This window comes from Eleutherodactylus coqui, chromosome 11 (assembly GCF_035609145.1).
Source record: "Eleutherodactylus coqui strain aEleCoq1 chromosome 11, aEleCoq1.hap1, whole genome shotgun sequence".
Taxonomy (NCBI): Eukaryota; Metazoa; Chordata; class Amphibia; order Anura; family Eleutherodactylidae; genus Eleutherodactylus; species Eleutherodactylus coqui.
In genome coordinates, this window is record NC_089847.1 from 93,452,366 (window position 1) to 93,480,263 (window position 27,898).

A 27,898-nucleotide genomic window follows, 5' to 3' on the forward strand; every position below is an offset into this window, starting at 1 on the left:
TACTACCATTAAGCCACTCAGTCCAGCGACATTCTAATGCTCTTTCATTTTCACAGTCATTGGGAGAAGACGAAGTAGGTTCAGTTACTGAGCTTGTGGTATGGCTAGATGATTGAGTTCCTACTGGACTGGATGTGGTGGATGTTACAACTGGTTCACAATATGATGCACAACACTGAACCCTTATTCTGTAATTATGACAATTTTCTTGTTTCTTTTGATCTTTGTTCCTGCAGGTCAATCCACTTCCTAAGACACACTTTAGAATTTGTTGATTATCTGCTATCATTTTTCCTTCATGATCAATGGCTTCACATTGTATTTTATGTTCGTCTTCATGATCCTTGCATATCTCATGTCCTTTTGATTTTATATATTCTAGACTTTCACTTTCTCCACCATCACTCTGTTGATTAGGCTGATTAATATCATACCACGGCGTCATGCGGCACTCCATTCTGCTTTTGCATGTTGCTTGTGTTACAGTAGTAGAAGTTGTAACTTCTGGTGATGATGATGTTGAAGGAGGAACTGTGTCTTCTGGTGGGGTAGATGTTCCATGCTGTGGCATTGTTGTGGAGGATGTTCCGGAAGTTGAAGGCTCAGAAGTTTTAGTTGTTGATATTACAGGTGTAGGCACAGGCTCACAAATTTCTTTACAGCACAAAACCCTCATCATGTAATTGTGACATCTTTCTTTTTTGGGTTGGTCTCTATTTTGGCATTCCACACCATCATTCATATTGCAACTAAATTTCTGTTTGTTATCCTTAATAGGTTTGCCTTCACTGTCCATTGCAGCACATTCAATTTTGTCTTCAACTTCTCTGCTTTTACAAACTTCTATGCCCTTTGATTTTAAATCTGTAATGCTTTCAGTGTCTCCTTCATCACTTCTTGTGCCAAGCTTATTACCATCAAGCCATTCTGTCCAGTGACATTCTGTCTTAGGTACACATGCAGTTGTTGGTGAAGGTGTGCCTTCAGAAGAAGTTATAGGAATGGAAGTTTGTCCAGTTGATGATGGGGTAGAAGATGTTGATACTGGAGTTTTTGTAGAAGATTGTGAAGGTTCTGGGCCAGTTGTTCCCTGGGTTGTTGTAACACCACTAGTGGTTTTTTGTTCTGTAGTTTCAGTTGTTTTTACTGTTGGTGTTTGTGTTGGTTCACAAACTGTTCTACAACATTCAATTCGTATTTTATAGTCGAAACACTTCTCTTTCTCTTTCTTATTTTGATCTCTGTTATGGCATATCAACCCCTCTTTCAAATTACAAGTGAATTTTTGATTGTTATTAACAACAGCACGTTTGTTATCATCTACAGCTTCACACTCCATTTTGTTTGCAACTTCCTGATTTGTACAAACTTCATGTCCTGTAGATTCAATGTATTTAACATTTTCAGTGTCTCCTCCATCACCTTTACGATTAGGTGAATTAATATTATGCCATGGAGTCCAACGACATTCCATCTTTTGCACACAGCTTGTTGTTGGAGAGGGTGCAGGAACACTAGAGGTTGGTTGATCACTAGTTGAAGTTTGCTCATCAGTTGGAGTGCCAGAAACACCTGATGTTGGTTGGCCAGTAGGTGAGGTTTGACCAGTAGTTACATCAGTTGGAGTAACTGGAACACCAGATGTTGGTTGGCCAGGAGGTGAGGTTTGACCTTCAGTTGAAGTTCCTGGAACACCAGATGTTGGTTGGCCAGGAGGTGAGGTTTGACCATCAGTCGATGTGCCTGGAACACCAGATGTTGGTTGGCCAGGAGGTGAGGTTTGACCATCAGTTGAAGTGCCTGAAACACCAGATGTTGGTTGGCCAGGAGGTGAGGTTTGACTGTCAGTTGAAGTGCCTGGAACACCAGATGTTGGTTGGCCAGGAGGTGAGGTTTGACCATCAGTTGAAGTGCCTGGAACACCAGATGTTGGTTGTCCAGGAGGTGAGGTTTGACCTTCAGTTGAAGTGCCTGGAACACCTGATGTTGGTTGGCCAGGTGGTGAGGTTTGACCATCAGTTGAAGTGCCTGGAACGCCAGATGTTGGTTGGCCAGGAGGTGATGTTTGACCATCAGTTGAAGTGCCTGGAACACCAGATGTTGGTTGGCCAGGAGGTGAGGTTTGACCATCAGTGGAAGTGCCTGGAACACCAGATGTTGGTTGGCCGGGAGGTGAGGTTTTACTGTCAGTTGTAGTGCCTGGTACACCAGACGTAGGTTGGCTTGAAGGAGCAGTTTCATGTGATGGTTTTGTTGTGTCAGGATGAGATGTTCCAGGAGTAGTAGCAATTGTGCTTTGAGGTGTTTGTGAACTTTCTTGAGGCAAAGGTGTTGGGTGCCCTTTAGATGTAGGGGCTGGTGTTTCAATTGAAACCGAGCTACTAGTTCCGCATTCCTTATATGAGCAACATTTTACCCTCATTTCATAATCATTGCACTTGGATGGATTGTTTTCATGCAGACAAATAAGGCCCTCTCTTTGATTGCATGTCATCTGCTGGTTTAAATCTTTTACTGCCGTGTTAGGGTAATCTTTTGCTCTGCACTCCACCTGTGCTGGATTTGCACACACTTCGTAACCTTTCTTCTTCATATCCTCAATTTTTTCGAAATCTCCAGTCTCATTAGGACTCATTGAATTATACCATTGTGACCAAGTACAATCATAGACCTCAACACAAGAAGTGGGTGTAGCTGAAAAATATGATACAAATTCGATAAGTTAATTACAATTAAATACATTAGCAGTTAGAAAATTTAATGGGCAAATATACACAAATTATACTATATATGCAATTATACTATATATATGAAGATACTATATGAGAAAAAGTATACATGGAAACAATATAGACTATGCAATAAATATATCTAAGTATTGTTTTACAGAACGTATGACAGATTAATCTTTAGTATTTTATACCAAGCTCTTATAGGCAAACCTAAGTTAAAATTGTTTCACATCTCCTTGTCAAATTTTCTATTAACCCGTTAAGGACCAGGCTATTTTGTACCTAAAGGACCAGGCATTTTTTAGGGATTTTACCCCTGTGGTGGTTTTACTGCCCTATTTTTTTTACTTCAGGTGCCAAAATTATTGTAGATATGATACCTTTTAATGGCTAACAAAAATACATGATGTTACAGCAAGCTTTCAGGGATATATCGTCCCTTTCGTCAGGCTAATTAATGAAACATGGTTTGGATGGTACATAATTATAACATACAGAGGGGAGGGGAACACATTCCTCTTGATCTAAATAAATGTTCACACTCAGAGACTGTTTTGCACTCAAAACCTAAAACAACAGACAAACTGAGCCCAGACATAAATGGTAAATTAGTCCACTGAGCTCAGGACAGTTTTATGATGTATCTTATCTCTCCTCCAATCTGCACATGGAAGGAGAGATAACTCCTTAGAGCAGATAAGAGTTATTATACTGAAGGGCAATTTCAAGTCGCAGCATCACAGAAGAATTGGGGAGTACAAATTTATGGCCATATTTGATACCCTCAAGAATGGAATTACCTTCACCCTGGGACTCTTGCATAAGTGGAAAATATGAAAGGTCTGAAGGAGGTCAAGAGTGATGTCCTCTTTCCAATCATAATTTTTTTCTTTTGTTTTTTTTTCCTTCTTTCTTTAACCCTTTCCAGTCTAATATTTATCCTGGTTTTCCTAGGGGGCTTACTCTTTTTCTGCCGTTATACAACGGCGCTATATGCTGGCTAAAGCCAGTACTGCATGAGGTGATACGTTGGATCGGCTCCGACAGCAGAGAGGCTGGCAATATACAGTAAGAGAACCCTGACGAATGTCTTCCAACATCGAAGCTGTACAGTCTGAAATCATAATGTCTTCACAGCTCAGACAGTGGATTGGAAAGGGTTAAAACTTCATAAAAATTCTGAACTTGACTTGTAATAATGTTACCATCCAATAGGTGGTGCTGCATCTCCTTCCACATGCAGGTTGAAGGAGAGATAAGACACATCATAAAACTGTCCTGAGCATCATGTATTTTTGTTAGCTATTAAAGGGTATGTGGGAAAGAAAAACAAGAAACAGTTTCTCAGCGAACATGCAGAGTATTATTAGAATAAAAAATTAAAAGTGGACGATTCTGTTTAATTATCCAAATGGCATTCAATATTTAAATAGTTTTTTTAATTTAGTAAATTTACGCTAAAATAAAGTATGGGAATGGGTCCCTTATTTTGTTTTGGACAATTTGTATAATTTGATAAATAATTTGTATAGTTTTGGATTTGTCCCCCATGACGTCATGTAAGACCTCTGGGGATCATTCACATGGTCTTTTCTTTCATTTCACACTTTCCCACTGTAAGAGCCCCAGCTACAGGGAAAAAAAACATCCCTCTGTAGTGACATTAGTCACTAGCAGATCAGATCTGGGTCTGATAGGACCCTGCAGCTCTGCTATGCCAGGGAACTCCTGGCAGTCATGTGATCGCCGGGTCGCAAAGTGGAGGAAACACTTTCACTTCTTAGTACATAGCGCTCATTGAGTGCTATGCATCTGGGAAAGGAGAAGGCAGAAGCAGTTAAAAACTGCTTCTTCTTCGGGTTCTCAGCTGTTACTAATGGCTGACAACCAGACCTGTTTGATTGCAGGAGCAAAGACTTTAATCCCACGTTGTATATTTGCTATCGGCAGGGATTAAAGCCCAGGAACAAGCGCCATATATTTACTGCTCTTGGTCCTTACGGGGTTAAAGAAAAACTGAGTAAAACTATGTAGCGGCAGAAGAGTAGCATTTACAATAAAAGCCGTATAAAGCATGGATTTTTAAAGCCACAATACCTGTTGGAACTGATGTCGGTTCCCCAGTGGATTGAGTTGGAATTCCAGGACTGGAAGTTGTTGCTGGTTGTTCTGTGCTTTGACCAGTAGATGGTTCAGTTGGTGTTGTTTCTTCATATGAACTTGTTGGAGTAAAATTAAATTGTGTACTTGGAGCTTTGGTAGTTGGGCAAGCACCAATTTTCCTTACTATTGTTGAGTTTTCTGAACACATAGCATTCATACAGCCACCAATTCCATCGGATGTGTAGTAGATCATGTCACCGAGCAGAAATTCTTTGCCGTCATATTCACAACAAACTTGTTTTGAAGGGAAAAAAACATATAAATGTTTTCAGAAAATTATCACAATATTGTATCTCTATAACATGTACCTCACTATAGGATGCAACCAGGATTAGACAACAGGAATATAGCTGTATACGCATTGATTAAGGCAATATGTGTCTAATGCATCACAATGTTGTGCTTGACTACAACTTGCTCCAGGTACATAGTACCAACAAATTCTACAAAGAATGTGAAAATGTATGTGTAGGAATAAACTTCTAACCTGAGGTGCACACACACTAGGGACAGTATTATCTAATTCTTTCAGCATGTTTTTGGAAAGTGGAGATAAATATGAGCACTCATGAAAATCCAGGAGAACATTAAATTGACTTCTATTAGAGTACAAATAAGGAGAATGACTTCTAGCACTTTTTACGCTGGGCATCAGATGCCTGACGTATCTCTAAGGGTACCTACCCACTAGCAATTATTTTTCCTGCGATGCGAGAGTGAGTGAAAACACATGATTATGAAACCAATGATGTTCAATGGTTCCATACTCATTTGTGATTTGTACTTTTAAGTCTCGCAGCACAGATAAAATCTGCGATATCGCTCAATGTTTTCAATGGGTCTGGCGGCAGCAGCGCTAGCCCCATTCAAAAACATATGGAAAACATTGCGGACTTCTGTGACAGCTATGGCAAAGGACTCCTTCATCCTCGCGGGGACCACTGGGAGGAAGTAATCCTCTGCCACAGCTGTGGCAGAAGTCCACAATGTTATCCCATTGCTTTCAATGGGGTAGGCACTGCTACAGCCCCATTGAAAGCAGTGGGTTGCAGGCGACCCTTGTAGCAATGATTTACGGAGGAGGGCTTGAAATACAAGCCCTTCCCTGAAAATCATCCCTAGCTGCAAAAAAGTAAAAAAAAAAAAATTATACTCACCTAGAAGAGCCGTCCGGCCTCCAGAACACGGAAGACGACTGCCGTGCCGGAGAGAAGAGCTGGCAGACGAATCTCCGCCGGCCAGCCTATCTGACAGATAGGCTGACCGCGGAGAATTGTGGCAATTCACAGCATGCGAATTGCCGGTGGCAAGCGGAGAATCGCAATGGTTCTCCACTCGTGGAGACACAGGGCCGGCGCTTTCCATAGCAACGCTATGGAAAGCTTCAGAGGCCGTGATTCGCCGGCACCCTTATGCTGCTCTAAGAGAGGGCCGCAAAAACATGGTGACAGTTTTCATTTAAAAATGAAGTGTCATGCAAGGAAGCAGGAGTTAATGCATATATCTACACAGCTTTCCAAGGTAAGAAGGAGCGGTAACTATGTACTATTCATTCTTCTGCAAATAGGATAATATTATTTCAGGTTTTGGAAATGTAGCATCACAACATAACAGTTATCCTCCATATAGTGACTGATTATTATAATTACAGCATAGGTAATCTACAGCATTTTATTCCAATATGTCATACCTGCTGCTTTGGAACATACTCTTCCTTCATCCGTGCATTTGCTATAAGAAAATGCATGCATTATTAAAGAGTTAATGTCTGCTAACATATTGTTAGGGTTAGCTAATTACTCCAAATTTATTTTCTGTCTGAAAATACATCAAGTTGTTAAAAATGGAGTGTGCGTTTCATGTTGTTTTCGTTTTAACGTGATTTATAGCAGTTTTTTTTTTTACAGATACATCATTAACAGCAGAATGCCACATTATTACCGATTACTCATAATTCTAAGACTGTTTCTTCACATTGTAAAAAGCACTTGTGTTTAAAAGCCCCGCCTACTCACTGCAGCCAACGGCTGTACGATCTTACCGGCAGGTAGGCGGGATTTCAGACACATATGGTAGAAACCCAGCCAAATAGAGATGTACAGATAAAGAAGAAGAGATTGTAAACCTGCCATCCACTTAATCTCCCTACAAAGTTTCTGCAACCCAATTGTGTAGGCATACAGATTGCAACCTATTCAAGAGCTATTTGAGAGACAAATCTGATTATTATTTTCCCTGGATTTTCTATGCATTTTCCCTATAATACTCCATTTTGATAGCCATAAAGCGTTATTCACTCGGTTAGTGAGTGTAAATGCTTTTTACATCCGTATTTGTATTTTTAAAGCATAAGTATCATCCAATAGTCATATGTTTTAATGCACAGCAAAAAAATTAATATCAATGGACACGTGTAAAATTCCGGAGCGCACATGCATAATATGCAAGTGCATTCTGTTTTTTTTATGCACCTATTGACTTGAATGAATGATTTCGTTCTGAAAATCGCACCAGAATACAACACGCTGCAATTTTTTTTTACACAGACAATGGTCTGTGAAGGAAAAAGGCACACGTGAATATACACATTGACTTTAATGGGCCCAAGTTCTGTCCGGGTTCTGGCCCTTTTAAACTCAGATGGAACTCGAATGTTAAAATCACTCATATGAATAAGGCCTAGTAGTGGCGATCCATGTGAGAGACTCTTCTCTATAATCAGCTTTGATAAAAAAAGATGAGACGCAGAATCATAGATATATTTGTATAAACCCCCTCCTATACTTACATCCCTCATATATATGCAGATATGCATGCGTTAACACTCTTACCAAACTGAACATCTGGTTGGACCTGGCATTTTTTCTCCTGGTTTATATTCTTCTGACATTTCATCATAGCAGTTGCACTTTTGAACACAATGCATAGACTCCTCATCGAAGTATGGTTTATCTTCAGGACATTTGGGGTAGCACCCTGAAGCGTAGAGAAATCAATATGGGTACAATGAGAAATTAGCTCACATATTCTATTACTTCAGCTACTCTACATAATAAAGTCTTGGTAAGTATACTATTTTATGAACAACAGTTTGTTAGCGCGACATCAAAACGCATTCGCCAGTCCCTAATATAAGATGTACATGTCCAATTTAAAAAAAACACACTTTATAATATACGCGATTTAACTAAATTGTAATGAAAACTATTATTATATAAAGTATACCAACACTTTTCATGCCTCTAAAGCTACATTTATACTTGGCGTTTTGTGTACTTTTTAATATGCTTTTGAACCGGAACCCCTTAAGAAATTCTGCTGTGAATTACTCCATCTAAACATACCGTTATAATGGTCCTATTAAGCGAGAGGCCAAAAACCCTCAAATCAGCTTTTATTAAGTTACCAATACTTATTTGTTTGCATTTAATGTTGCATTTGTGGAAAGACTCACCTCTTTCGAGTATGCAAATTAATATGAACTATAATGTCAACTATGATCTTCTAATAAAGTCTATGGAAACTTAATACTTGGCAATTTTTGGTAAAGTAATGAAAAACTTACCTTCTAAGCCCAGGAAATTGTTATAGCAAGTACCGGATGGATTCCTACAAGTCTTCATACAAGGAGCACCACAGGATTGGTAATGCCATTCGCAATGGCCTTGTTCATTGTAGAAATCACAAAAGACAGCTGTGGAGATAACAAAATCAAACTGGAGTCACATTGACAGGCTGTATAGGTTTTACCACATCTGCTTAGTAGTTTGTAACTAAAAACTGCCTGCTCTAAGTATTAACCATGACTTAGGTCAAGTTGTATTAATTTAGACTTCGCAGTTTATAAATCCAGACAACATACATGATATCTGTCATATATAAAAAAGCATCTTGACTCTTACAAAAGAAAATCACTTACGGCACATATTTGGATTTCTCCATTTGATACATTGCCCCGCCTCACTGCAAGCCTGAGCATAAGCTGCTACGACAGTACAGAAGCAATCACAGTCTCCACCAGCATCGCAAGCACAAGCATCGCTTACACAATCTTCCATGAAGGGCTTGTAGTCCACCTAAATATAGGAAATAACTGGAGATTATGAATGGTGTAAGAAAGCATCATTATTTCTTACTGAGATTTTTTGGGGGGAGATTGTTTGGATTTCAGTAAGATTATCTTGGTGTATTTGAGTTGTTATTAAAAAGAACAATGTAAGATTAGAATGAAAACAGCAAAAAGTTAAATGCAAGATGATTGTAATGGTCAAAATAAACTTGTTCTCACCACAGGATGACAGGACGCAAACACCCCACTAGCGAGGATATTACATTGTTTTTGGGACCATGCTTTTCTATATGAATTAGAGCCACAGGTATCTTTAACTTCCACAGCATCGGGACATTTCGGAGAAGCTTTCCAGCTGTTTCCAAACTCAACAACATCTCCCACTACAGACTGACTTCTGGTGATGTGGTCATTGGAAGTGTCTCCATCAAAGTTACCACAGAGACCACAGAGTTTTCCCTGGAAAACAAAAAGTTTGAATGGGTAAATATAAAATTATTTAACTTCATTAAACTCACTAATCGTGTATTGAGAAAATCAAAAATCTGTATTTGTGTAGCGCCAACTTATTATGCAGCGCTTTCGAGCATGGGAGAGCACAGAAAATAAAACAATTACATGTGATACACAATCAATTTGAAACAATTTGGGTGGGATGATACAGGAGGTACAAGGGGGGGGTGATAAGACATGGGGAACACAGGCAGTACCAGAATTACATGTAGAAATCAGTTATTAAGAAGCAAATGAGTGGGGCGGTAAGGAGGTGCAGGGGTAGAGGTCTTATGCAATAAGCAGGGTGGAAGGTGTGGGTAGCCATAGGGAGGGGCAGGGGGACTAGGTCAGGAGATTTGGTACGCCTCCCTGAAGAGGTGCGTTATTAAAGGTATAATATCATGCATTGGGAATTGTCCGGATGCCTTGGGGTAGAGCGTTCCAGAGGATGGGTGCTGCTCTAGTGAAGTCCTGTAGGCAAGAATGTGAGGTTCGTATTAGAGGGGTGTTAAGTCTGAATGCATTAGCGGATTAGAGTGTGCGGGCTGGGTGATGTACAGACAGGAGGCAAGCGAGGTACGGTGGTGTGGCACCATGGGGAGCTTTGTGGGTGAGGAGTTTAAATTTAGTTCTGCATTGTATAAGCAGCCAATGCAGGGACTGGCATAGTGCAGAGGCGGCTGAGTAATGGCTGGAAAGAAAAATGAGCCTAGCTGTCGCATTTAGTATGGGTTGGAGAGGGGAGAGTCTGGTGCGGGGAAGGCCAATGAGTAGAAAGTTACAGTAGTCGAGTCGGGAGTGGATGAGGGTGACAAAGAGTGTCTTTAGCGTGTAAGTTAGGATACAGTTAACTAGGATACAGTTACCTTTATTTCATAATTTAATTTGCTATACCAAAAAGGAAAAACAAAAGCATTAAAATTTCTCACAGATTATTTTTCGAAATGTATGCAATAGGTTTATACCTTAAACTTTGGATCTATCTTAACATATATGGTGGTTTTCCTATCCCACATCACAACTAAACTGATTGCTGTCTCAATAACCATATAGAGGCCCATCTGGCGAACTTTGAAGGGTACATATTCTCCTTGATCTCTTTTAACCACATCAAACTTGTCTTTGCCAAGTATCATCTCATAGTTCTAGAAATAAAAAGAAAAACAAACTTTTAATAAAGGAAAATAAAAACACTAATATGAGAAGTTATTACAAACTAGATCAGTTTTATGATGGATATTTTTTTGATAAGAAACACTTACACCGAGGAACACTTTCAAACCTTTGGAACAGGTGGTGCCTTTTGAACCGCAACGAACATTTTCTGTGAATATTCGGAAGCTACCTTTCAAAGGATCATCAGAACAATAATCCTAAGAATATACAGAGAAGTAGATTGTGAGATGAACGTGTAAATATTACACTTGTGAGTGTGAAAGAAGACATGAAAAACATTTACCTGAGCCAAGGTGTACCAGCAATTTCCATTAAAATGATATTTTCTTTTGTCAAAAGTTTGGTAATGTCCATCTCCATATACAATACAAGTCTCCAGGCATGTGGTGGTTGTACATTCCCACTTTCTATTCTTACAAGTACTGCACAATAAGGTCATAATCAGATGATTCTAAAAATGTAACCTTCAAAAACTCCAAATAGCAAAACCACCATGGTCTCCCAGTATCTTACCAAGTGTTGCATTTGGATGGAACTGTTTCTCCTGGGGCATAGTAGTCATCATTGAGTATACAAGGACAATCTTCTTCTTTTATGCACCTTTTTCTTACATGATCAAGTACCGTTCCCTCAGGACATACGCAGCCCGATACACAGCCAGAGCTATACTGTAAGGCAATTCAAAAAAGGTAAAAATGTAAAAAAAAATCATACATAAACTAAAGTGCTATAACTTTGAAATAAAACATAGATGAATGAATATAATTGGATTTTATATTATAACCTTCAACTCCTGCACATTATTTTCGCGAATTATGATAACTTTAATGGTCATGTATATTCTGCAGCTTTGTATGGCAGGTGGGCACCAACAATTACATCAAAGTGTGCACTAGGAACAGATAGTAAATACAATAGTAACATAGTTTAAGTAATAAGTATATTACATAGTTGCACATATAGTGTGTTAGCACCCTTAAAGTAGTGTTACATCCTTGTATGTTTTTGCTTTTGTATTGCCGTCACAGCAGATCTGCACCTGTCCATTAATTTCACTTAGAAGGTGCTGACTGCCTTTTGCAAGATACTAAGAAGTTGTAATTTTAGATTATCAGATCATTTTCACTTATAACAGAAGTTATTCTTTTTTACAAAAAATGGCAGCATGCACGCAAATTATTGGTTATACCAGTGTTTCTCAACTCCAGTCCTCAGGGACCCCCAGCGGGTCAGGTTCTCAGGATTTCCTCAGTATTGCACAGGTGATGTAATTATTGTCAGTGCCTCAGACATTGCCACAGGTGTTCTTACTATAGGATATCCTGAAAACGTGTTGGGGTCCATAAGGACTGTAGTTGAGCATCACTGGGTTATACCATGTCCTAACATAATTCTACAGGACTGAAAATAAAGCAAATGGCTGCTTTTTTTCTGCAGAAACAACACCACTCTTCTTCATAAGCCATTTCTGGTATTACAACTAACCCCATTTATGCTTATGGGGCTAAGCTGCAATACAAAATTTTGTCATGGACAAGAGGGCTGGTGCTTGTGGAAAAAAACAGACCTTGGTGCTTAGACCCAGAGTAATCTAATATTAATCGCTCCTCACAAGGATAATCCACTAGTGTTTTAGATCCAAAAATCACTTTAAATGAGTTTTCTGGGACTCAAATATTCACCCATACTTAAGATAAACCATCAATATTTGATTGATAGGGGTCTGCCACTTGGAGCCCCCACTAATTAGCTGATTGAACAAGCAGTAGTTCTTGGGTGAGCACAGAGGTGTCTACTCAGGCCTGTGATGTCACATTCATCGGTCACATGGCATGAGAACAGCTCAGTCCCATTTAACCCCTTGAGTGGCACACCCGGAAATTTTCCGGGACGAGCTCCTCTGCCGATAGTGATATAGCCCAGAAGATTTCCGGGCTATGTATCACTATGGGAGCTGCAGAGCACAATGCCAAAAGCTGTGGCATTGTGCTCTGCCTGCACTGCCCCACAGAGAACAAGGCAGGACATTGAGAAGCAGGAAGATATTGCCGATCTGCCGGCAATCTCCTGCTTCTAAGTCTCCTGCTTTGTTTACAGGTTGCCATAGAGACCATTGGCTTGTCAGAAGCAAGCCGATGGTCTCGGTGGCAGGGAGAGCTGGTGCTAAACTGTCAGAGGACAGCCAGGCATCAGCTCTTACAGCAGAGATCAGAGAAAACCTCCGATCTCTGCTGTGTTAACCCCTTACATGCTGCAGTCTATGTGACTGCAGCATGTAAGGGGCTGTCACTGCAGCATGTAAAGGGCTGTTACCATCGGACCCCCAGAATGGGATCAGGGGGTCCTGATGGGTCCCTGTGGAAGTCCCCTAAAGGGACAAAAAAAAAAAGTTAAAAAATTATTTAAAAAAATAATAAAAACACTTGTCTCCCTTTACTTTGTAAAAAAATCAAAAATAAAATCACACATGTGGTATCCCTGCATTGTAATAACCCAGAGAAGGAAGTTAATACATTATTTAACCCCTTAATGACATGGCCCCTTTTTTTCTTTTTCCTCATTTTTTTTTCCTCCCCCCTGTTTAAAAAATCACAACCTGTCCCGCAAAAAACAAGCCCTTATATGGCCATGTCAATGGAAAAATGAAAAAGTTATGGCTCTTGAGACGCAACTGCAAAATTAGTTGAAATTCAATGATTAGACCATTTTAAAAAACCTGCCCTGGTGGGCACGACAGGGTGGTAGGAAACCCGCCACTCAAGGGGTTAAGTTAATGGTACTGAGCTGCAGTACCAGGCACAGCCACTATAAAATGTACAATGCTGTGCCTGGCATGCAATAAAGGGATAGCAATGCTTACGTAAAGTACTACTGTCATTTCGGTGGTGGTTCTGAGCTGAAACGCCTTCTATCCTGAGGATCAGTCATCAATATGTTAGTTTTGGAAAACCTGATTAAACATAATACATTTATGGTAACTTACACAGTCTGTATCAAAGGTGGCACAGCTTTTCTGACACTCAGAGCCTTTAGTTCCAGCAGTGGTATTCTTACATTCAAAGTAGATCATTGGAGGTTCACATTCTAGGGAAAGAAAAATATTATAATGGTAAATAAATGTATGACTGTAGCCCAATAATGAAATGTTTATAGGGGCAGCAATAACAAATACTAATTACTCAGTGTAAAGTCAGGTTACAAAGGTAACAAATACAAGAAAACAATGATAAAAACAAATGGAAGAATGGAACAAATACGGGTAAACTCATTGGTAAGGTATATCCAAATGTTTTGGATGTGTATTGTTATATTCCATTCCATTGCTTCCCACAATGGAGCCATGACAAATGTAATCGATCCATTTTCCAACAGATTCAAAAGGATACTGATGGACACCGTTACCTTTAATGGGTTCACTGGATTTCCAGAGGGAAACCAAACAAATCATATAATAGGCAAGATGAGCATGCTACTTTTTAGGTTACTTGCACAGCGCACGTTATACGATGCAAGGTCTCCCATTAAAAACAATGGGAGAAAATCTATGGCAGAAGATTCCCTTCTTCCCCGAAGTGATGCAAGGCTGTTTTGACAAGCAAACGCCTCTCATCCTAGGGAAATTCACATGGTAGGGAGTGCAATATGTGGGTCATGATTCACAGCCCATATCACGCGTGCCGATGTGAAGTTAGCTTAAGAAGTAAAGCATACAATACCTTTTGGCATGTCAGGAATGACTCCAACACAATCCATTTTTCCATTTGAGCAGGTGCTAGAAGAATGAAGAATAATGATTAACAAATGTTATTAATAGTGATATTTCACAATTTACAAAAATAGAACAAAATATAATTGACTATTTTGTGATCTCACATGAGGCAAATGGTGGTATTGATTTGATTTGCACCAGTTCCTTAGTGACCCGGAAAAGTAACATCTTACCACATCTTTCCATTATCATGAATGACTTCATTATGTGACATTGCAGTTCCCTTATGGTAACAAGGGCAGACGGCAGGGAGAACACACTGTCCATTGTCATCTCTGTAGGTTCCATCTTCACAAATACAACCATCAACCTCTTCAAAATCAATGTCACAAGTAACATCCCTTTCACTAAGAGAACGGCAGGTAGGCAAACAAGTACTGACGGTGTAGCTGTAGGCTTCACCAGGCTTGCAGGTTGTGTATGAATCTAAAGGTAAAGCACACCAAGAAAAGGTATTAGAACTGTTTAGTGATCATTTTATCTAATAACTTCATGAAATTCCTGGTTGGACAAAGAGTTTGCAATAAAGATAACCAGAAAAAGTTTTCAAAAAAGGATTCATTTGAAAACTTACGGCAAATATTTTTTCTCCAACCGCGTAAGTCAATCCCTTGTCTAGAGCAGGCACTGACATAACTCGAAAGAGCAGTGCACAAGCTGTCTTCATTTTTCTCAGAATTGCAGACTTGATACAAACATTGCTGTAGATACAATACATAAATTACTATGAAGCATACAATACACTGTAGATGTAGACTTTATATATACTGTATATATATTGAGGAAGATCATTTGTAATAACCCTGCATATATGTATCCCCAACTTTCCATTTCTCTTCCATCCCCATTCCGAGTTTCTTTGATGAAGACTTGTAAAACATATTGAGACTTGCCTAGATTTTCGTATATTACATTATAGTATATTTAGCTTTACCTTATGGTACTCTTTGGGATCAACATATTTGTGACATCTGGCAAATGGTCCATCGAGAGCCAGCAGCAGAGCACAATGGAGGGATGCGTACTGTTCTGAAATAAAATGTGCAGTCCATTTAGTTAGCGACAATACCTTTACAGAGGAGAATGTTTTTAGGCAAGGCTAACACATAGAGAATACTCACACATCTATGATATTGCAATACTTACCATTCTGACCATTGATGTTGCAGGGATCTTCACCATTGTTTTTGACACTTGGACAGTCAGGTTGAGTCTTCCACAAATTGCCAAATGAGGATCCAGTTCCTTCTATAACTCCAGCAGGAGATTTGAAATCATCGGCTTGAATGTCATTGAAGTTGCCACAGAGACCTAAAAAGATATAAGTTTGCTTTGAAGCCAGTCATCCATTGTTTATTAAGTCATTTTTACCAGCGGTGATGTACTTTGGGCACAATGTCATGGTGATGAACATCAATTAACATAATGAAATCTATGTTAGTCTTAGTCATTACACAAGCCTATGTGGTCTTACCGCAAAGTTTGTCCTTATGTTTTGGGTCAGCATATATGTAAACTTGATATGAAGGCGTCAATTGAATTGCAATCTGCATGCCCATTTTAGTCTGCATAATTACATAGTAGCTTGAAGGCTTGAAGATGGTAAAAGTGGCTGTAAACATAAAAGACGTTTGTACTGTATTATGAGGCGTGACAAATTGCTGATTTCCCTTGACCCATAGTCCTTCATTTCACATAGGAACGCTTGTCAAATACAGTCCCATATTATTATATAAGTAATTCTTTTACTGGATTCCCCCATCATACATACCTGTTGATACTGGAATTTGGGTGTAGACAGAGTTAATATATACACCGCCGCATTTTTTCACATTTATGATCTGAAGAAGAAAATAATACATTATAATAACAATCAAGTCTTTGATTTTTATGATATTAACTTGATATTGTGTATTATATTTTTTAGTTCATATAAATGTCTTATGTCATAAACTCATGTACTTACCTCCTTTCCACCGTTCAAGCTAATGGTTATGCTCTTGAGGCACGTTTCTGTATCTGTTTGCCCACATTTTTGCATTTCTGCCAAAATAGTGATTTCGCTGGAGCTACATGTCTGTAAATATGGGACAGATGCATTAAGAGTTATTTAGTTATATTTATCAACTGACTCTGAAAAGTTATCTTTAAAGGTGACCATACAAGGCGCATTAATGCATTTTATGGTCATCAGCAAGATACGTACAGGAGAGAAGCAGCCATAACGCAAATCATATCAAGACATTTTTCTCGATGCTGGTTTAGACCATCTTAAGATATCAGGGTCCTGTTTCTGATATTAGTTGAAGCTACTATACCCACCATCACAAGATAGGAAGGTGTCAATTAGTTTTGTATCTTTTTTTTATCCCTTGTAGTCAGGAAAGAAATTTTGACTCATCGGTCATTTCCTCCCTCCATTATTTTATAATGATAGTCCTTGGAGAGAAGAAACCTTTGAGTCAAGTCTTTCTGTCTAGGATACGCCACTACTTAATGCTCATGGAAATCTAACCACTGGGAACCTCGTTCTTGAGAATGAAGGGGATGCACGACTGGTTTAGCACTGTGTCCACTTCTAAGTATTACCTGAATAGTGGATGGCCAGGATAACATTGTACAGAGGAAAACCAGGGAAGGGGATGCAGTGCTAAACCAGTGTTGTAGTCCATTCATTCTCAGGTACAGTGTGGATCCTTCCAAGAGGATGTTCCATTACTTTAGTAATTAGTTTTACTGTCTATGAACATGGTGAATGGGTTCTTTTAATTTGCATGTACTGTACATATGTCTTTCGGGTTTCAGCCATGGATAAGTGCATTATCTACACCTACTATTAGCACATTGTACTTGCTTGGTCATTTATTGTAACTATGATGCATCTTTCTTAATTACCTTAGCTAATGTGTAGGTACAATCTCCATGGAAGTTGTAGCGGGTAAGATCAAAGGTGGTGATGTGAGAATTTCCTTCTAAGGCGCAAACACCGAAGCATGACTTTTTAACGCAGTTCCATTTCCCTGCTTGACATGTGCTGTTGAGGAAAGCTATTGTCAGAGGCAAGATAATCGTGTAATGACAAAAAATTGTCCCTTTTAATTTAGCATATAAGTATGTTTTAATACAGGCACAATATTAGCAATTAGGTAATAAACAGATCAATGGGAGACAAGGCTGCCTATGAAATATGCTGCATGAGCAGAGTGCTGCCCCTACAGAGAAGCCATGTACACGTATCACTGGTTTAGTCATGAGGAGTCATCATACAGATAATCTAGCAGTAGTTACCAGTCTTGGCATTTCTCTGAATATCCTTTTCCTGATGGGTACACATCTTTGCCATGGGTGCAGGGACATTGCTCCTTTGGAACACAACCTGTTCTACTGACGTCATCAAACACCATCCCTTAAAAGTTAAAAGGAAGCTTCAAATAATAGCACTTTTTTTGTACAGAATTATAGTTCATCTGCAACATATTTAAATGATAGGTTTGTGTCCTATAGAAAAGTACAGTAAGTTACCCTCAGGGCAGAAGCAGCCATCCGTGCAGTGATCATCACAAGTCGCAGAACGATCAGGGTTGGTACAAGTGTCTGGACAAGCAGTGCCACACTCTTTAAATTTTAGATTAAATGAGCATTTCAGAGCTAAAAAAGAACACAAGCAGCACATTAATAGTATACTTACATTGTCTCAATACTATAACAACATATACATATGTACAGTCATTCCAGTATAACACAAGCTTTGATATGTATATAGTATGCAATGGTTGAAGTGACCCTCCAGTGTTGGGACAAAATTCTCTCCTGGGATTGAAGGGGGGAAGTATATAACCTGTTGTTGTGCTTCTCTGCTGAATACCTTTTGATCCACCAACAAGAGATCTTATTTTCAGCAATCCAAGATGGCTTTCTAGCTAATTAATGCACAATGTGCACTTCTCGGATTGGTCAGCACTAAGGATGAGCGAGTATACTCGCTAAGGCACTACTCGTTCGAGTAATGTGCCTTAGACGAGTATCTCCCTGCTCGTCCTTAAAGATTCGGGGGCCGCCGCGGAGCGGGGAGCGGGGAGGAATGGAGGGGAGATCTCTCTCTCCCGCCCGCTCTCCCCTGCTCCCCGCCGCAACTCACCTGTCAGCCGCGGTGGTCCCCGAATCTTTATGGACGAGCAGAGAGATACTCGTCTAAAGCACATTACTTGAGCGAGTAGTGCCTTAGCGAGTATACTCACTCATCCTTAGTCAGCACTGATCACATGAGCAGTGCTGACCACTTAGAGAGCAGATATAATGCACTGGTAGTCTAACACTACCAATGTACTGTGGAGATTAGGTAGTCTGAAGATTGGGTTGGCCATCTTGGATGGCTGAAATTGATTCCCAGAACCAGCAGATCAGATGGGCATCAGCACTGAAGTCAAACAGCTAGAATATAACCTCGATTAATATAATTTTGTCTTAAAACCAGAGGCTACTTTAAAGTTCAGATAAATGCAAAATTTGATATAGCTTTGAATGGGTAGGTATCGTTTTAGGGAACTTGGGGGTAAAAGTTGCTTATGATCTTCTATATCAGTGATCTCCAACCTGTGGCTTTCTATTGCAACAGTTTATGGTGAGAGGGTGGGGTGTCATAGTTTGCCAATTGTTCTCCTCTTCAGAGTTTGTATGAATACAAATGAAGTAATTTAGAATTTTGTATGAATGCAAATTACTTCATTTGCATTCATACAAAGCTCTGAACAGGAGAACACCAAGAACATCAAAGCACAGTCAGTGCAGGATTGATCTGGGTGACTAAAGTACCATAGGATCCTCCAGTGGACCAAGGTTCTATCACAGTAATGGGTTCCTAACAAGTCAATCCCACTTAGTGCCACCTTTGGAGGTAAACACTTGGTCCTTAAAGTCTATTTCTTATGGGTTGAACTATACATTTCAGCTTACTGATGATATTACCTGCCTGTGCAACGATAAGAAAGCTTCTACAATCATTAAAAGTAGACATGAATGTGTTCTGTATAAATGGGACTGCAAAATATTCTCGAAGAGCTAAAGAAACCTAAATCTCTACGAACTACAGAACATCTAAAAAATAACAATGGCCTTTTTATTGGATTGTGACTTACGGCAGATCTTTTCTGTCCTCCAGTTCTTCGGTTTTCCACCAGCGTGGCTGCACTGTCTGGAATACTCATTAAAGATGTTGCAAAGACAGAACCCTGTTCTATTTCCTGTACATTCGCAGATATCGTGCTCACAGAGTTCAATGTACTTCTGAACTTCCACAAGTTTATTGCAACTGTGCATAGCTGCTCCGGTCAGGACAGATGTACACAGCTGTTTCTATTGGGGATTAAATGTTGAAAAAAACAATCAATAGGAAACAATGGAAAGATTTCTCAATTCACATGTGATCAATATTAGCGGGAAATTAATGTAATTTCAAATATAACATCTATTAGTTTTATGAATCAATCTGCATTGAATTGCTAAATGCTAAAGCTTGATTAACCGTTATTAATAACAGCACTTAAAGAGGGTCTATCACCTCCCGCAACATGTCTGTTTTAGTAAATACTTGCATTCCCTATAAAATAATACTTCTAGAGCATATTTTCTTACAACTATGCATTGTGCTGTTCCTCTGCTATTTATCCTGGAAATTTACAGACTCTAATGATAAACTCTAAACGGGACGTGATATCAACAGGTATTCAAAAGGGAATTTATTCATTAAAAGGATTGACTAGCACTGTAACTTTTATGTCATATCCTTAGAAAAAACAAGCGATCTATGATCATGGAGTATGATTCCCAGCAGCTACCTCAATCAATTGAATAAAGATAGCACTCTATCTCCTTTATTGTGTATCTAGGCACAGTGTCATTCAATGTGCTGTGGTTGTGCCTGGTATTGCAGCTCAATCCTTTCCAAGTTATTAGGACTAAGCTGCAATATCAGGCATAGCCACAACAAATTATATAGTGCTGCGCATTATCAAAGAGGGCTCACAGCTGCTCATGGGCATGAAACAGATGGACAGACTATGAATATTACAGTCTTAGAAAACCTCTTTAATGTATATTCCCATTGTAATTGTCGTCAAACTCTTATAAGTATAAAAGCTTACATTCATGCGACATTGTTTTGGCTCTTCTTCCTTCATGTCTTCACATGTTTTTTCTTCTGGTGTATGGTACTTCTGAAGTCTTCCATACTGATGATTAGTTAGTGGAGCATCTAAAAACAAGGCAAAATTAGTTTTCCAGTACCAACAGTATATAGTCAAGATCATATCTATTCCAAATCTACATTGCACTTACTGTTGACGATGAACTCATTGTAGATTGGTATCCCGTTGTAGTCACCACAAAGACCACAGGTTTGGTTGGCATATTTTTCATGTAGTTCCACCTATAAACGAAAAATTGACATTTTCGGAATTGTTAACACAGTGACGTATAAGTAAAGTTGAAGACTGAAGGAAAGCACCCATCATAATGACCCATCATTAGTTATATAGAATAGATAATGTAATATTATGTATTTTTTCAGAAAGGCATACAAATTACTTTTTAATTTATTTCACAAATTAACAAAAATAAACCATCCCTGTCCCCTAATAAAGAAGAAAATATTTAAAACTACTCGACATAGTGATGGAGAAGCCATTATTTTTTATTACCGAAAGAGCGTCTTCTTCATTCCACATCAAGCGAAGGCCAGTCCAGTCAACGATCATGTAGGTACCACTTTTTGAGATTTGGACTGAACCAGCACTATGCGGAAGTTCCTCCACCCTGTCCGGAAATGATAAGCATTAGTAAAAAAAATTCACAATTCATTCACATATCATGTAACAGCTCATATGAATTAACAACTAGGCCACTTGTAAGAGGCTGTACAGTAGCACAGAGGCTCAGATGGCTCCGTCTACAGAACACCGGTGCCGCCATATTGTGATCCAAGTTGCACCATATCAAATATATTTTTCATATATCAGTAATATGATATCCAATGGATTGTGTCACAATTCGTATGGAATCTGATAGAAAATACCTCCATATGGCTAAGTATGACATTTTAGGCATACAGAGGGGATAGTATGGCAATCTATGATTTCTATAGATGCAATATTGTAGCTGCATACAACTGAGAGGTGTTTCAGAGCTGCAATATAACCATGTGCATAACTTATATCTCCTGATATAATTTTGTACACATTGTCACCGACCAATTTGCATGTTTTTTGGGACGTTGACATTGATCAGACTCCTAGTACCCCCATCAATAAGTTGACTGAAGTGGAACCAGCAGGTCAGGTCAAAGCACCATATACCTAGTAGTGTCTGTGTCTGGTATTAAAGCTCAATCCCGCTCATTTATAGCGCACTGAGCCACAGAGAGTTGCAGTACCAGCTACAACTGCTACCAAATGTATGGAGAGGCCATCAACATCAAAATCCCAGAATATCGCTTTAAGCAGATTGCTGAGCAGGAAGTTGCCTGTGTCCTGTAAAATATCTTCCTACAGGATTTTTACTTTAACCTATACTATGTAGAGATATATATCAGATCACCACTGATATATAATCCATAATAGCTTGGATTTCAAATAATATATTATAATGTCACATTACAATAAAAAAATTGTACATCAAAGATGGAGAAGTACTAATTATATTTTACTTTCTAATTATCTGATTCTTTATTGTACTTAGCTATAATGCAATAATAATAACTTACGTCACTTGGTCCACGGTGACACGTTTCTCTTCCAAAACAATTGAAACACCACCTATTTTCATGTTAATGCTGGAGATAACAGGAACATTTTTCTTGACCTCACGTTTGATTCCCACATCAAACTCCTCATAAGTGGTCTTGCAGTGACGAACAAAATGATAATTACAATGCCCAGGAAAATGGAAGATGTCTCCATCAAAGGTCTTGTAGTTATAGTGGCCAAAAGTGCTGCAAACTCTCTTGTTATGAGATGGATTCATAGCTGTGGGTGCAAAGTAGTTAATAGAAGGCTATACTGTAAACACATATAAATTGGTGATTGAAGAATAGAACATTTTGGGCTGTGGTTATTATTGTAGATACATTGTTTTTAGTTTTTTTTTAAAATCACTGATTGATATACGCATTAAAGGATTTTTAACTATTGACAATCGGATATGTATAGTATTTCTGCCTACTTTACTTACTTCGGTAGACCGGAGCAGGTGATCCGATGATGTTGACCCGCGAAGATTTTTCATCTGTAAAAAGAAGTATTATGTAGTTTGTTGATTAGCCATGCAATCTAAAAATGTCAGAAGTTGGGCAATTAAAGTGTATGCCTTCCACTATCAGCTGGGACAACATAAAATAAACTACTTGCATGTAATAAAATGACTATATGTTACTTAAGTATAGAATTTTGTATGTGATATCATTCACCTGTCTGCTGCTGCTGTTGCATGTCTTCATCGTCAGCTTCAGTCTGTTCCGTTTCTTCTAAAAAGCCAATATGAATGAACATTATCAATACTAAATTATAGCCAGTTTGATGTTGCAGAAAAAGTCCATATGGAAGGAAGTCTATCCATGACTCAAGGAAGCCACATGTTTGTTGGAAGGTAAATATTTGTTGAAATGTAAGTTTTAGGCCGTTTATTTAGACTATCACCACTCAAGAAGAGCAGCAAATGTAATCGTAGTTGGCAGGATTTTAACCTGCACAGGGAGAGCCCAATGGATTTCAAGTCCATTACCTTTACTACTTGGCCATAACTACACACCGACCAGGTTCCAGTATTTAAAACAGCTGTTGCTTTAGCAAAGTCATTTCCAAATCCCATATTAGGAAATTCGGAGTTAATAGGTGTATAGTGTAGGTCCCACAGGGTATGAATATAAATGTATGATTACCAGGAGCCCGACTGCTGGGCCATCCAAAATCACTAGATGATGAGAAAAAGTTTGAAAGAAGAGGTGAACAAGTTTGCTCAGCCGTTTCCATCATTCCCATTGAGTTTGAATAGAATGGCAGCTTGCATGCTCCATTTAAACTCATGACTGCAGTGATGAGGGATGGGGGACATAGGATCTTCGTTCTTGTGTTTTTTGACTTTTAGTGACTGTGTAAGGCCGAATATTTGGGTCCTCAATGATCATACAGTAGGTTTATCATTGCTCCTGTGTATAGGTGATACATTTATATGGAGGGAAAGGCCATATAGTGGGAATTGTGCAATGTCTCGATTATCCATCTTTGATTGGGCAGTTTAAAAAATTAAGCACATGTCACTTCGATCCCCCCCCCCCAAAAATCACTGCCAAACGTTGAGCAGCATAAAAATAATGTATATATATATATATATATTATTTATTTTTTTTTTCTTTTACATTGATAACATACACATTAAAAGATAACGTACACACCTTGCTGATAGCCGTCTACATCCATTTCGCCATATTGTTGTTCAACAGAATCCCAATCATTTTCTAAAAATACAAGAACAGAAATATATCAGAACACAAGCTGGAACCTCTAATGCAGCCGTTATTCACCCTGGAGGAGAGCTTTAGTATGTCAGTTGTTACTCCCATTGAATTACATTGAATAATTCTGTATTACAACGTCTCAATACAATTTCTAAATCAGCTGTTCTAGTGGTTTAATAGATAATACTGGATTAAATGCATTCAGGAAAATGTAACTATGTAGACAAATAAAACCATGATTGCAAAGTGATTATTTTCTGTGGCTTGGCAATAAATGAACACATTAAACATAAGCTTAATTAAATCAATATGAGGATGCCATAGACACAAACATTGATTGTTAGTTGACACTTTATTAAGATAAGAGAAGAACATCTCCGAACTCCCTATGAAAGAGGGTGTTAGTATTTACATGCTATGAAAGTGATTGGCTAATGCAACACCAGGTGAGATTACTGTAGAATTACAGGAAAATCCAATTTCTTTATTATAATTTTTAGGAAATGTAAAATAACCCGTAACAAAGTCAAGGACATGTTGTAACCATGGGAATGACAGCATGTATATTACAGACCGACAAGCCCATGTACGTATGTTTCAAAGCTTGCTACAAGAAAAGATTTATTATAGCATTTCTAAGATAGCTGTAGACCAATATGAGAGTCAACAGATGTAGCTGATTCAGTGCTAATCTATTATCAATGGGGGCCGCTATTAAAACTTTTGTTCCTCTCCCGGGGTAAGTGATGCTAAAGTGTCTAACAACCACATGTCCTCCCCCTCTGGTGAAATATCTATGAGTAAATTATGTCCCGGGGCAAATATCTATCTTTGTTGTATATTTTATTCTAAGCACATCTTATAGGTGCACAAGGTATAGTTCTTTCTATAGGTTCAAGCACATACTATACCTTAAAGAAGTTCTCTAATTTTAAAAAGCAGTTTTCACAATACCCTATTGGGAGATTCAGAGTTAATGGGAGCAAGGGTCTTGTATTCAGGACCTGCATCCAGAGCGGAGAGTGGTTAAGAGGAGCATCTCTCGCCCTGGTGGATATACCCTGTCCTCTTTTTACAGACAACACAGTGACATGAATATCCACTGTGTAATGCTTGCTTTCTCCTGTGGTGGTGCTGCAGGTAAATTGAACACTTGCTACACTTGCTATTAGTTTTTCCGCCAGATTAAAAGGGATCATTGGGGGTCCGAGTATGGCGATGTTATGTAATCAGCTTAATGTCATGGGACCATTCTAACAAGTGAGGATTGTCTAAAGGGGAAAACTCCCTTAAGGATTTACCAACTCATAATCTGTAAGTACATATATTCATTACTGTATATCAAAAGAAAGGCCTTCAACCTATCCTTGTCCACTAAACAATGGGCGACATGCAAAGCAGATGCCCATAGGGACTAATCAGATTACAAAACACATCACATATTTTAGAGCCCCGCTTTGAAGAGATGGATGCGATCTATGCAATTGCTACTGACGAGTAATTCTATTAACCTTTCATTTCCATAAGTTTTTGATAAACCTTTCAAATTATTAAAATGCAAGTAGGACTAAGTAATTCTGAAATAGCATCAATTCTTCTGCTATTATAAATTCGCATACAATTAGTTTATCTTCAGAAAATCAACAATAAGGAGAGAGACCGTCCAAACATCAAATCTTAAAGTATATGTGTATTTATACTATGTGTACAATTTAGTTGAATGTTACATAGAGGAAGAAGTCTACAAATATGAAGAACAAACAAAAGTGTCTCACCTTTAACCTTCTTTTTACCTGTAAAGTCAATGAAAATAAAGTATTAAAATTAGATAAAATGCTAACATTAAATAATCACAGGAATAATTGAACTTTTTAACTCGCAATATAAATGTTTATTAACCGCAGTGGTTGAGGGAGGGCATAGTGGCTCAGTGATTAAAGGCTATGACCACCTTCATGACCATTTTTATTGTAGTAGTGCATCTAGAATGAAGTAAATTTAGAGCCTTTTTTTTTTTTTTAAATCCACCGTTTTGTGTCCACAGATCTTATGGAGCCTTATATGTCTCCATGGTAACAGACTACAAATTTTCAAATTTTGTAGGGTCTGATCGTGCAGTCACATTACCACCAATATGTTATCTAAACTACCAAATCCTATATATGAATATGTATTTGGGTTATCTTTATTAGTTATAGTATTTGCTTATATTACCTAAATCTTCACTTTTCTCATATTTTGGGTGACCATTTTGTGGGCTTAAAACAAATTTACAGTTTTCTATAGACTCATTGTGAATTACAATGTTTTCAACTTACATTGGTCACCTCTGAGTCAATTAATAATACAACTTGAGGGCCCATGGAATGTAATACACAGTAAGCTGATTGCCTTACTGGTAGCTGACCATAATCCATAGCATATTTACTCAGCGTGCGAAAATATCTTTGACAATTTATTAATTGCTCTTGAACTTTTCAGGCCAGTGTTTGCACAAGCAATAGATAAACTTTGCCTTTCTGACTTTCCACCGAAGACCTGACTTGGTAAACACTGCTAATCCAGCATTATCCTCACTGCGTGTATCCTGTATTTGTGTAATGCCTCATTTCATCCCATGGTTCATGACAATAGCAAATAGGAAAGTTCAAATTAATTTTTCTCTAAGATACAGTGGGCTTCTGATCGTCAGAAGTTCTTGTTTGATTCCCGTAACGCAATTTTTGACCCAATAGCCGTATTGGTCAAAAGTATTGAATGCCTAACTATAGCAATAAAAGCCCTTTTACACAGTAAGATTTTCAGCCGAACAGGCATTCTTATGAACACTTGTCCCCTACTATTGTCCCATGTAAACTGGGCAGCGGTAAGGCGACAAAGTGTCTGAATTTCACGATGGGTATGTCTGCGGGATACTAAATGTAGACTTAAAATTTATGGAATAATCTTATTTATACCTAGAAGGTCTTTCCTCTGTATATATGAGATGGCCAGAAATAGGCACATCTGTTATACAAGGACCCAGTATTTGGATATTGAATTGATTTAATGTTATCTTTAAGCCGGAATTATTATAATTAACAAGAAACTACTGGGACAAAAAAAAAAACAAGAACCACGGTGTATGTAAATCATTTTTTACACCCTACATTTTCTGCTTATGTGTCAGACATGTTTAATAGAGTATTAAGTTTGGAAAAATGGCTCACAGATGTGTACAGCCAGTGGAACTTTATTTTACTGTGAAAAGGAAGAATTAGTTCCTTGAAAAGAGATCTTCCAAGACTATATTCACTTGGGTGAGTGTCATATTGGTCCGAGAAATTCAGACCAGCACTGCACTTGTGAACCAGCAATATTTCAGGTGATTGTGATATGTTTTGTGAGAGTTTTTTCATGTGCATGAAGAATATGTTGTTTCAATAGTACAAATAGAAAAATTGCATTGAACACGCATGAAACTCGCATTCACATGCAGTGCAATTGGATTTTTTGTTTTTTAAATTCCCATAGGAAATAATGGGCGATTCCTAAACAGAATCACCCAACGATAGGACATGCTTGGGCTTAAGGACCAAGAGAAAAATCATTTATGTAAATTAACACATTGACAATATTATGTTATTTTCAAATGTGAGCTCTGTCTATATTGCTATCGGACAGAACTCAAACTTGCCTGCATGAATACAGCCTACCGTGTGATAACTGAGTTTTTGACGCTTTGTCAGAACTCAGTACCTTCCGATAAATGAGCGGATTCTTAAGCCAAGTGTTGGACTTGTAAGGACACTTTCACAAACCATGAACACCGATGACTTATAGACATATGGCATCAAGCACACATACCATGATAATCATAAATATATACAGCATTAACAAAATAGATTTGGATAAGTTCTTGCTGCTAGACACTTACCTTGTGCATGGATACAGGTGAGAAATATCAGGAGGCTTCCTAAACATATCAAGAGCCTCCTGTTTGTCCCCAT

At 38.5% G+C, this 27,898-nt stretch overlaps 1 protein-coding gene across 1 annotated transcript; it reads right to left on the reverse strand.

The window, feature by feature from the left end:
- Positions 1–1,611: 1,611 nt before the first annotated feature.
- On the reverse strand, positions 1,612–27,898 carry LOC136581753 (mucin-5AC-like). Its single transcript, XM_066582375.1, has 34 exons — positions 27,826–27,898; positions 25,685–25,702; positions 23,847–23,909; positions 22,863–22,919; positions 22,628–22,681; positions 22,161–22,422; positions 21,100–21,214; positions 20,738–20,828; positions 20,545–20,654; positions 19,540–19,756; positions 17,927–18,052; positions 17,693–17,810; positions 17,300–17,438; positions 16,371–16,481; positions 16,176–16,245; positions 15,879–16,016; positions 15,551–15,715; positions 15,339–15,433; positions 14,979–15,105; positions 14,578–14,830; positions 14,352–14,407; positions 13,619–13,719; positions 11,149–11,303; positions 10,919–11,057; positions 10,722–10,832; positions 10,425–10,604; positions 9,184–9,423; positions 8,815–8,971; positions 8,461–8,589; positions 7,727–7,871; positions 6,586–6,626; positions 4,830–5,129; positions 2,417–2,694; positions 1,612–1,743 (listed from the first exon to the last, which is right to left on the reverse strand). Exons 1-34 carry the CDS (start codon positions 27,896–27,898, stop codon positions 1,612–1,614), a joined length of 4,566 nt encoding a protein of 1,521 aa, XP_066438472.1.